This window comes from Octopus bimaculoides, chromosome 17, assembly GCF_001194135.2.
Source record: "Octopus bimaculoides isolate UCB-OBI-ISO-001 chromosome 17, ASM119413v2, whole genome shotgun sequence".
NCBI lineage: Eukaryota > Metazoa > Mollusca > Cephalopoda > Octopoda > Octopodidae > Octopus > Octopus bimaculoides.
The window spans coordinates 1,434,826-1,446,980 of NC_068997.1; the positions used below are offsets into that span (position 1 = coordinate 1,434,826).

Here is a 12,155-nt window from a genome sequence, read left to right on the forward strand (position 1 = left end):
TATATATATATATATATATATATATATATGTGTGTGTGTGTGTGTGTGTGTTTGTGTGTCTGTGTTTGTCCCCCCAATATCGCTTGACAACTGATGGTGGTGTGTTTACGTCCCTGTAACTTAGCGGTTCGGCAAAAGGGACCAATAGAATAAGTACTAGGCTTCCAAAGAATAAGTCCTGGGGTTGATTTGCTCGACTAAAGGTGGTGCTCCAGCATGGCCGCAGTCAAATGACTGAAACAAGTAAAAGAGTAAAGAGTATATGCTCCAGTGACGTTTGATCAGTGGTTAAGGATGGAAGAGAATTAATTCTGTAATGCAATCACTCTATTGTTTCAGTCCCAAGTTGAATTCCAACTGTTGGCCAATTTGTCCCTAAGTTCTTATCTTGACATAAAATTAATGAAGCAAATGTCATTTATCTCCCCCTCGATCCCTGATGTCATCTGACAAACACCAACCAAGATGGCGTGAATCAGCCAAGCTTTACCTGCTAGAAATAGCAACCCAAATGCTTTTAAATCAGATCCCAATGCTGGATGTTCAAGAATCAAATGAAGGGCAGATTTTCAATCTCAGTATCATCCTGATTCCAAAAAGATATAATATGTTTATGTACAGCAAATGTAGACTGAGATACAGGGGTCCTAGACAGACAGAATTTCGTGTTTGTTATTATAGATTGTTTATTAGTGCGAGTGAGGCTGTGTGGTTTATAAAGCTATGCCTGTTATATGAGGGGGTACCCAAAAGAAACTGGAATTTTGCATTCACTTAGTTTTACATGTTTACACTTTAATTGCTTTCAAAGTATTCTCCATTTGAAGCAATGCATCAGCCCAAACATGTTTTCCACTGTTTGAAGCAGTGATGGAACTCTTGCAAAGTCATGCCTTTTAATACCTCTGTCGTTTCTTTCTTCACCTCTTCCATATCTAAAAATTCCATAGCACCAGCTTTTGTCACCAGTGATGGCCTTCAGAGAAAGATATGGACCAACTTCCAACTGTTCTTTCAGTTCACGACATGCATTCAGTCATGACTGCTTTTGATCTTCTGTGAGCAAGCAAGGCACAAATTTTGCCGCAACTCTTTTCATTCACAATTCGTCACTCAAAATTATTGGCTGGAGCTCCAGGACACACAAGTCATATCAACAAGTTTGTCAATTGTCTGGTGATGGTCACCCTGAATGAGGTTGGTCTTCAAGTGACAAGTGACCTTTCCTAAAGCATGAAAACCACTAGTGAACTTGTGTTTAGTTTATGACAGTAGCCTTGTAAGCTGTTTGAAGCAAACATGACAATTGTTTTGACTGCCATTTTCCTCAGCAGAAAACAATTTCACAGAAGAACGCTGTTCCTCCATTTCAGCCATCACAAAAATTGACCAGCAGGGGAAAAGCACCACAAAACAAAAATGCACTACATGGCAGTATGACCTAACACGACACTACCGGTCAGCAGACTGATGCCTGAGGGTCACATCAAGTGGCTTCTAGGTGCAGGCATAGCTGTGTAGTTAAGAAGCTCACTTTGCAATCATGTGCTTTTGGGTTCAGTCAGCATCTTGGACAAGTGTCTTCTACTACAGATGCAGGTCAACTAATGCTTGTGAGGAAATTTGATAGATAGAAGTTATGTGAAAGTCCATTGTGTGTGTGTGTTTGTCTGAAGGTTGGCAACAGAAAAGGCATGAGGCTGTAAAAATTACATGTGCATGTGTGTGTATGTCTCTTTGTGTTTGTCCCCCCATCCATCGCTTGATAACTGGCATTCATTTGTTTGTATTTCTGTAACTTAGCTGTTCAACAGAAGAGACCAGAAAGACCAAACTTTATGAAAATAAGTACTGGGATTGATTTGTTTGACTAAACCCTAAGGCAGTGCGCCAGCTTGGATGCAGTTGTCCGATAGCTGAAACAAATAATAAATAAATAAAGATAAAGGTAGATAGAGTATCAATTTGGCAAAACCATTAGAGCATCAGATAAAATACCTTACAATATTTGTTTTGGGTCTCTGTGCTCTGAGTTTGAATTCTAAGTAAGTTAACTTTGCTTTTCCTTCTTTCAATGGACCAATACATTTGATAAAAAAATGTACTGGCCCATTGTGATGGATTGGTAGAAGGCTAAAGTGCCAAACAAGATTCCTTGTATCTATTTCACCTTTGTGCATTCTAAGTTCAAATCCTGCCTCCCGTCACTGGTAAAAGAACCATGCTTTTGCTATCAGACAAGAATAGCGGTGTCCTTGGAAAATCTTTAAGCAAGTGCTCAAGTCTTGCAGCTGATCACTGTATATATCAGCTCATCAGCTGTCATGGGAGAACATAAGGGGACTTTAATTTCTGTCTACCCAAAGAAGAAGGAAAATTCTATATTTGTATATTTAAAATATCATATATAAACATGGAACAGTCTCATACAGTACTTGAAGTTTCCTGGCAAGCCACAACTATGAAGTTATCTGATTTCTGATTGGTAATCAATGCACATGCCACCATTCATGAGATTGGTTATTTTACTGTAATGGTTTCACACAACAACTGATGAACAGTGGCATGTGCATTGATTATTGATTGGAAATTGGATAACTTCTTAACTGTGGCTTGTTGAGGAAACTCTGAGTACTGTATGAGTGTTTGCATAATATATTAGATATAGTCCTCTATTTCAACGATACTGAGGTCTATTTATTTTGTTGTTACATACATGGTTAATTGTTATATATGTGAGACAAAACATCTACATCTGTTTAGAAATGTTAGTCTACCACTGTTGAATTTTTTACATTGTGTGAGAGAGCTATATGTCAGTTAAATTTAAATACTTGAGTCATTTTTCGTACAGAGAGAGAGAGAGAGAGAGAGAGAATTTTTAATACTAACTGTTTTGTTTTTTTTTCCTTTTAATAGGATTCCGCTATGAGCTGTATTGTGTTGCTAAGTCAAGTTCCACGCCTCACTGTGTGGTGAGTGTTTTAAATTAATTATTTTCCTTTATGCTAGAGAATTGAAAGGTGTTTTCTTTAAATCAAGCATGCGACTCAGTTATTAAATCAAAAGCTCAGCCCTGTAATGATTGAACAAAAATGCCTTTATGTGGGGTTATTTATTCAAATGCTTATAATGTCTTTACTTGTCAGATTATTGTAATAATTGGAAGGATTGCAGAATAAATTCAGTTATTTTAATGTAAGTTAGTAATTTGTGGATTCATGTTGTACAGGATGTTAAGAGTAGAATTTCTAGTTGGAACCACTTCAGTTTAATTTATTGTCTCTGTATTTTAATAACTACAACATAAAGTACATTTTGTGAAAAAATAACATGCTTGTGTGGTTGTTAATTAATCAATTAGCAATAAGTAAAAAGCAGATACACTAAAAAAAAAAAAAGATGATGGGAAGAAAGATGTTGGTAATAAATTGAAGGCAATTAGTGATAGACATGGACATACAAACATGTTGTTGGCACTCCGTCGCTTACGATGTCGAGGGTTCCAGTTGATCCGATCAACGGAACAGCCTGCTCGTGAAATTAACGTGCAAGTGGCTGAGCACTCCACAGACACGTGTACCCTTAACGTAGTTCTTGGGGATGTTCAGCGTGACACAGTGTGACAAGGCTGACCCTTTGAATTATAGGCACAACAGAAACAGGAAGTAAGAGTGAGAGAAAGTTGTGGTGAAAGAGTACAGCAGGGTTCGCCACCACCCCCTGCTGGAGCCTCATGGAGCTTTAGGTGTTTTCGCTCAATAACGCCCGGTCTAAGAATCGAAACCGCGATCCTATGACCGCGAGTCCGCTGCCCTAACCACTGGACCATTGTGCCTCCACACATACAAACATCATAAGGTAAAATACATGTGTTTCCATGATTATTTTGCAGCTTAGTTATGATGAAATTTACTGGTAAACCGAGTTACTTCTTTCAGAAACAATATACCCAGTTATGTACAAATTTCATCTAACACATGTAGGAACAAAGTTGACTACTCCCTTTTGTTCTGCATACAAATTAGATTATTGAGTGATTATATCAATCAAAACTCAAGGGAAAAAGTTGAAAAAAATACTCAACAGGTTTCACATCAAATCTTAAATGTATTTGGGGGTCAATCACACCTGCAAAAAGTTTAGTGCCTGACCATTCTTGGGATAGTATTTTGTCCAATTCACAATGATGAAAAATTTGAACTGATCAAAGTCAAACAGATCACTTGTGTGCATGTAAGAAATAGTTAACCACACTGATTATCATATCCAAAGCCTTATCTGCCATTAATTCATCAATTAAGTCATCAAACACGCTGTCACTCAAAGAATTATTAGTGGTCATTTTGCAAAAAAAACTCTGTAAAAATGGCAAAGATTCAGCAACATGTGGCTTAATGTTAATAATGAACATTACAGAATGTAATAAATGATAATGGAATGGGTTAAAGTTTTTTTTTTTTTAGAACAGAGAGTTCTTAACTTCCTTTTTAAAACAAATGCAAACAGGGCAGGTATGATTTGTGCACTTCACTCCATCAGTATTGCAGAACACTTCGGTGAGTTAACTTGGGAATTCCAAGTGACACTGTAACCTTTATATAATAAAGGTATTCTTTTGTCTGATGAATAGCTAAGTTGAGTGCCCCTTGAGTAATTATTACATCAGAGGATCAGCTAGCTTAGAAACATATGTAGCCTGGATTTTACCTGTTTCACTTTCTCAATTTCGATATATATACACAGAGAGAGAGAGAGAGAGAGAGTAGCAAAATATTCATTTTTGTCTAGTTTCTAACAGTCTGTTGCTTTTTAAAAAAAATTATGTTACTTTTTATAAAATAAATTTAGCAACCCTGATTTCTAGCAGGTTGTGTAGCGATGTAATGAACCCTCTCTGCTATCATACCAGCCATTGTTTCATATAGTAGCCATTTCTTTCAGGTAGGTACATTTTTTTTACCTTCTCATCACTACATTTCATTTGCTCAATTACCATATACCAATAAAATACTTTTGAACTCCAGGCTGCTATTTGATGCAATATGTAATGTAATTACCTGTTTGACTGACTCAAGTTTACTATAGTTACTTATTTTATTGACCTAAAATGAAAGACTAATTCATTTAGTATCAGCAAGATGTGAATTTGGATCCGTTACAAGTATCAATGCCATTGCTTTGCATCTCAGAGCTCAACCATACAACTCCTTTATGTAATTTGTGATTCCAAAAATAGAAAAGCTTAAGATGTGCTGTCACTTGCCTGCATTGAACTCAAATGAAAATTGGTTTACTTTTACCTGATTGTAGCAAATGATAACAAAAGTATAGTATTATTTACTGGTAATTTGGTACTGAAATGATACTACACATTTGTGTACCTGTGCATGGGATGAGGGCAGATGAACCTAGTTAAGGTCAATACTCATTGCTCATGAAATCATGTTAAAACAAGCATGAATAAAAATGCTAATGATCGGGGGTGGGGGTGGGAGTGGTGACGGCTATTTCTATAATTTATAATATTCATAATTACCTGTCAGTCGGGACAAAAGTGATCTTCCTTATAAGTAGAATAATTCATATTTAATGGTAGCCATTGAACCTATGATATGTGTATGCGCCTGTTATGCTTATAATTTTGATGTATACTTTTTCCATGTTGGTATAGGTTAGATGAAACTTGTTGAGGCAGTTTTCTGTAGTTTGATGCTCTTCTTGTCACTAGCCTTTCTTTGTGTTTTTTTTTTCAAGATGAACCTACAATAGCTGGGCATATTTTTATCACTGTCATAAACATTGATGCCCTCTATACAGTGTTACTGGTTTACGCATTTAGCATGTAAACAGTGAAAAGGGTCACGTATGCGTTATTACACTTAGAAAAGTTCAGGACAAATTATTACATCTGGTAGAGTACAGAACAAGAAAATTTTTGCTTAGAATATTGCAGCTAAGGATAAAATTTGAATATTAAAAATGATTTGATTTTAATTTACAAAGTAACATTGTAATTAAAAAAGGTACCATCATTTTATTAAAATATTGACACACTAATATACTTAAAAAATGAGAGCTAGAAGTACCAATATAGCTAAAGTTTTATGCTAAGTATATATGGTAAGCAAATTCATTATATAAAAAATAGGCATTGGGTCAAGACTAAAAATGTGAAGACTTGGCAATAACTTAGGCAATAACTCAAGCAAATTAATTGCAAAAAATATTTTGAGTTATTTTAAATTTTTGATAGAAGTAATAAGTAATAACAAATAAAAGTAATAACTTGTAATAAAATTTTTAGTTTTAATAAAAGCTAATATTTTCTAAATCTAAATATTTTATTTGAAATTTTATCCTTAGCTGCAATATTTTAAGTAAAAATTTTCTTGTTCTGTACTTTACCAGATGTAATAACTTGTCTGGAATTTTTCCAAGTGTAATAACTTGTCTTGTACTTTTCCAGGTTTATAATATTAAGAATATTTCTCTTGCTTGCATTTTTCCATGTAATATATGTATGTGTAAATGTGCGTGTATCTGTAATTCTATTTTCTATGTATCTTTCTAAATAAACATACACAAATACATATACACTCACTCAGATATATAAATATATTTTACTCAAACACACACACACACACACACACACACACAAATTCACATTCCTCCCTTTTACATGTACACTCTGAGTTGAAGCACTGTTTGATTTTTGTTTCTCCATTGACTTTTTACCATCCCACTTCCATTGGTGGATCACCCCTTCCTTTCTCTTTCATATGTTGTGACAGAGAAATACACAAGAGTATTGTTATAGTAGACACTCTCTTTGCCACTCCCTCTCTCCCATTGCTATTACTTTCTCTCACTCCCTTTCAGTCATCGCTATTTCTCTCAATACTTCTCCTTCACTGAATTACTATTTTCTCTCCTCTCCCTTCACCATTCACTCCAACTGTGTGATTTTAGACAGATATATTATATACAAATATATAAAAACACTAGGCTCATTATTATATTAGGAGATTAAAGACTAATATCAAATTTCCTGGTTGTTAGTTTGATTTAACAGTTTCCAGTTTGTACTGTGGATTCATTTCTTAATTATTGATATTTTTTTATGTAGGTGTACTGTGCAGCTAGCCTGCAACAGTGCAGTGAATGGAACAAGATTAGGCTAGAAGCAGAACAGTATTCTGAAGACATGTAAGTGATGTGATTAATATTCTAAGTAATTTGTTGAGAAATATACTGGCATTATGTCTTAATGGTTGATAAGGCACAAATGTTAATTGCTATCATCATCATCATCATCGTTTAACGTCTGCTTTCCATGCTAGCATGGGTTGGACGATTTGACTGAGGACTGGTGAAACCAGATGGCTACACCAGGCTCCAATCTGATTTGGCAGAGTTTCTACGGCTGGATGCCCTTCCTAATGCCAACCACTCAGAGAGTGTAGTGGGTGCTTTTACGTGTCACCCGCATGAAGGCCAGTCAGGCGGTACTGACAACGGCCATGCTCAAAATGGTGTATTTTATGTGCCACCCGCACAAGAGCCAGTCCAGGGGCACAGATTATATAATTCATGGAAGTTCCAGTTACTTCTGAAAATCCAATTTTTATATCATTATTAGTTATATATATATATATATTTATATATATATATATATATTTATATATATATATATATTTATATATATATATATTTATATATAAGGGCAGGAAGCAGGCAGAATCATTAGTGTGCTGGACAAAATGCCTTGTGGCAGTTCTTTCAGTGCTTTTACATTCTGAGTCCAAATCCCATTGAGGCCAACTTTGCTTTTTATCTTTCTTGGGGTTGGTCAAATCAGTCAAATACTGGGGTCGATGTAACTGATTAACTTACATCCCCTAAAATTTCTGACCTTGTGCTAAAATTTGAAAGAATTATTAGCTCTATATTACTGTAGAATAATTAGAGCACTAAACAAAATGCCCTATGGCATTTGTTTCTGCTTTTTACATACCTAGTTCCTTTCTTACCAAGATCAACTTTGCCTTGCATCCTCCTGGAGTTGTTGTTAGTAAGAAAGAAGACAAAACTCTCTTTCCATCAGATAAATGGCCCTGTTCAATATGTAGGAAAGGAGTTGGAAGAAATTCCATTCACTGCACCCAGTGTAAGCTATGGACACATAAGAGGTGCAGTGGAATCACAGGTAGATTAACAGGTAAAGTCATCTTCGTATGTGGAAGATGTGCAAGAATAAGCACTAAGAGCACATGGGACTTAGATTCTCTCAAATGCCCATCATTGGCATGATGATACACATCGACAAAGCCTATTGAATTCATCCACTCATGTCCTGTCTCTGCTGTCAAACTGACAAAGCATGATTCCCAGTCTCAGCTTATCTGCCTGTGAATAGATATGATGAGCCAGTATAATTCTCTGGTGGGAGTTACTATGATAACTACTAACTTGATTAATATTCTATTTGTAATCTGAGTGACCTGAGAGGTGCAATGAGAAAGTATTTCATTGTATCCTCGCTGAAGTCACTATATAGAAGACATAGTATTTAGTGATTTCACAATGATCCTGTTGGCTACAGGACAAAATTATCTTGATTGTACGTATTCTTTTTATTAACTAATAATTAATATGTAGTTGGAGTGAAATAGATCGATGACTTGATAGCAGTATATATGGTATTATTTTATAGACCCTGGATGGATAAATAACTAAACTAATGCTTGCATTATTTGTGTTCTGTATGTAGAAGGACATGACTAAATACTATTAGACCTTTACATCAATCCCCCTCCCTTCCTCCTCATAGGGTGCTGACAAGAGCTCCCATCTGCTAGTGCGTCTTCCTTTCAACTCTCAGTTCGTTGCTTCATATGCAGTCTCTGAGACCTCCTCCTTACCAGGACCAGTCTCATGCTTCTTTGTTGATGTTTCAATAGTAATGTAGAATATTGATAGTGCAGGGCTGTTAACTCCTTTCTCAACCAGGCTTGGGACCAGCTATGGCAGAGTTCCTCATCTAATCTATTATCTAGAAAATATTACTGTTAGAATGTTAATAATTATATATACACACATATACATACATCTTTTATGTAACATAATTTCAGACTTGAACAACTTGCGCGATGTTTTGAAATGCCCAATTCTCAGACTCGATGGGATAGTCCTTTATTTGTGATTCAAAAAGGAGATGAATTACCAAAGCAGAAAATTACAGATGCTCTATTTTCTCGAAAGGCTCCACCTCCAAATATGTCAACGCAATCAGTAAGTCTTTATTCACTGAAGAATTTGTTCAATCCTCTTCGTTGTTCCAAACCTATTGCATTGATTTGTTTTGTTCTGCATTTTCTGGTCTGTAGTTGTATTTTGTCTTTATTAACTCTTTGGCTACCAAATGACCTCTTGCTTGAATGACGTACACTTGTAATGTAAATTTATAGTCCAAACACCAGCTTAATAATTACAGTTATTTTACTAACCTCTTCAAAGGTAATATTTTTCAACAGAAATGTGGTAGCAAAAGAGTTAAATCTTTTTTTTCTTTTAATTTTTTTTATTAAAGATCTTATTGAAATATGTTAATTTTTAATCTAATAATGTGGTGGTACTGTCTAGACCTAATAAGAAGAATTTTTGATGTTGAAATCAAATTTCTCATTTACTGAAAATACTTTATACTAATTATATCAGTTATAAAATATTAGCTTTTCTATCTTTGCTTCCCATTTCTATACAGTGAAAAATACTTTTTTCCCTTCAGTTTGTTTATTAATATTTTCATTGTCACTTTTCATTTCTTTTCAGCAACCTTTGTCATCAACAAACTTTCTCTATGATCTTGATTGTGTGACAAATAATACAATAAAAGTAAGTAGAAATTTTGCTTCAAATATCTTTTTAATGTTCATAATTTGTGGTATACATAATTTTATTTGTGATATATGGTAAATGTAATTTTATTTATAGCATGTCATCATATGTCATTTTATTTGTGGTGCTGGTGGCACGTAAAAAGCACCAACCGAACATGGCCGATGCCAGTACCCACTGACTGGCTCCCATACTGGTGTCACGTAAAAAGCACTATCCGAATGTGATCGATGCCAGGACTGCCTGACTGGCCCCCGTGCCGGTGGGACGTAAAAAGCACCATCTGAACGTGGCCAATGCCAGTACCCTCTGACTAGCTCCTGTGCCAGTGGCACACGAAAAGCACTGTCCGAACATAGCCGATGCCAATACCCCCTGACTGGCTTCTGTGCCAGTGGCACGTAAAAAGCAGTATCCATGTGCCGGTGGCACGTAAAAAGCACCTACTATACTCTCGGAGTGGTTGGCATTAGGAAGGGCATCCAGCTGTAGAAACATTGCCAGATCAGATTGGAGCCTGGTACAGCTGTTGGCTCTCCAGACCTCAGTCAAACCGTCCAACTCATGCCAGCATGGAAAATGGACGTTAAATGATGATGATGATGTATGTCATTGCATTCAATCTAAGCAGTTCTCTTTTTATTCTTTCCATCAGACAATTATGCAATCTCAGAGTTCGAGTGTCCCAGGAGATCAACTTACTATTCCAGGAGTGGAAGAGAAAGTATCCTTTTTTTTTGTTTTAATCATCTTTTGTTGGTTTCAGTTAGTGAACTGTGGCCAAGCTGGAGCATGACCTCAAGGGTTTTGAAGTTGGTGTGCCTACATGGCCACATAGTAATATTGATCCCAGTACTTAGATACTCATTTATCAAATAGCTGTGTTTACTTATTGAGCTATTTCTCTTTTAAAGAGTTACCTTCTTTTAAGGATTAAATACCACAAGGAGTTTATACAAATATATTCACAACACTATATACATTACTAGTATACATACACTGTTGGGAGGGAGTAAATACCAGGAGTTTATGCTAGTATAGACACGCTTGCACATACAAATGTATATGATCATTGTTTTTTGTCTGCTTTTTCCATGGTGGCATGTGTTAGATGAGACTTATCAAGGTAATATACACCAAGCTGTAAGATGGGATGTATGTTTATGTGTTTTCAACTTGTGTTGAAGATTATTCTGAAAATCATGTTATTGGACTAAAATCTTCCTTTTGTTGAACCTCATAGTGCAACTGTAACTAAGCACCTTATGCAGAAGTATTTTATAATTGATGACTATGTTGCTGACTTGCAGAGCTTCAATTTTTTCCTTGTGATTGGACAAAGTAATAGAAAACCACTCTAGTATATTCAAAAGAGTCTTAAATTACACTGAGATGAATTCTTTAGTTGGTCCCTTTTTAAAATTTTTATCTGGAACATATTAATCAAAATTTATTTACTCTCTGGTCTCTCTCTCTCTCTCTCTATAATTTGATTGCTTTCTTGCAATTATCATATTCTTTTGATCTGTATATTATTGCTATTTACTGAAGATTAAATATTATACTGATTATTGAATTCCTTAACAATCCAGATAGTATTTAATCGTCACCTACCATTATCAGAACTACAGCGGTACAGACGACAGTTTATTACTTACACAAAAATGCATCCTGTCGAAGATACGAAGAGACTTTCTACTATGTTTGTATCATATCTTAATAGTTATATTAGTTAACAATAATATATTTATATTTTTCAAATTTATTATTTTTTGAATAAAGATATGGAAAATAATTTTGATTTTGAGTCTAACTTATCTTTGAGTGTTTGCTTCAAGACATGTATTGTCATTGCTTTTACATCTACTTTTACCTCACTGGTTTGTTTTGGATGAGATTTCTTACAGCAATATTTTACGGCTAGTACCACCAACAATTACTTGTTTACACGTAAGTTACTATGTTCGATTAGCCTCTATGTTAAACTGACTGCTGAGTTGTGGCCTCTGTTGTTTATGTAGGACCTAAACAAACATCAAACAGTGTCAACACAAAAATGTGAGCACAAACACATACCTACATTTTCCTGAAGTGCTACAAGCTTCAAATCTCTTGAATATATACATAAATAGATAAATACATATATATATAAATAAATATATGTATATATATTTATTTGTGTATATGTATATATATATATTTATGTATATATATATTTATTTATATATGTATATTTATATATATATATATTTATT

At 35.0% G+C, this 12,155-nt stretch overlaps 1 protein-coding gene and 1 long non-coding RNA gene across 7 annotated transcripts in view; one reads left to right on the plus strand and one right to left on the minus strand.

Moving 5' to 3' along the window:
* LOC128249660 (uncharacterized) overlaps nt 1-12,155 on the minus strand; it is a 445,267-nt gene that overhangs the window by 29,941 nt on the left and 403,171 nt on the right. The gene's annotated exons all lie outside the window — the stretch shown is intronic.
* LOC106876679 (protein KTI12 homolog) lies at nt 2,882-11,695 on the plus strand. 5 transcript variants are annotated; one of them, XM_052973830.1, is made up of 7 exons: nt 2,892-2,975; nt 4,868-4,944; nt 7,130-7,209; nt 9,135-9,294; nt 9,835-9,897; nt 10,556-10,624; nt 11,497-11,695. In XM_052973830.1, exons 4-7 carry the CDS (start codon nt 9,163-9,165, stop codon nt 11,674-11,676), a joined length of 444 nt encoding a protein of 147 aa, XP_052829790.1. In that variant the 5' UTR covers nt 2,892-2,975; nt 4,868-4,944; nt 7,130-7,209; nt 9,135-9,162; the 3' UTR covers nt 11,677-11,695. The 5 variants fall into 5 exon arrangements, with proteins under 5 accessions (XP_014780799.2, XP_052829789.1, XP_052829790.1 ...); XM_052973831.1 differs by having other exon boundaries at nt 2,930-2,975; nt 4,871-4,944; XM_014925313.2 differs by lacking the exon at nt 4,868-4,944 and having other exon boundaries at nt 2,882-2,975; nt 11,493-11,695.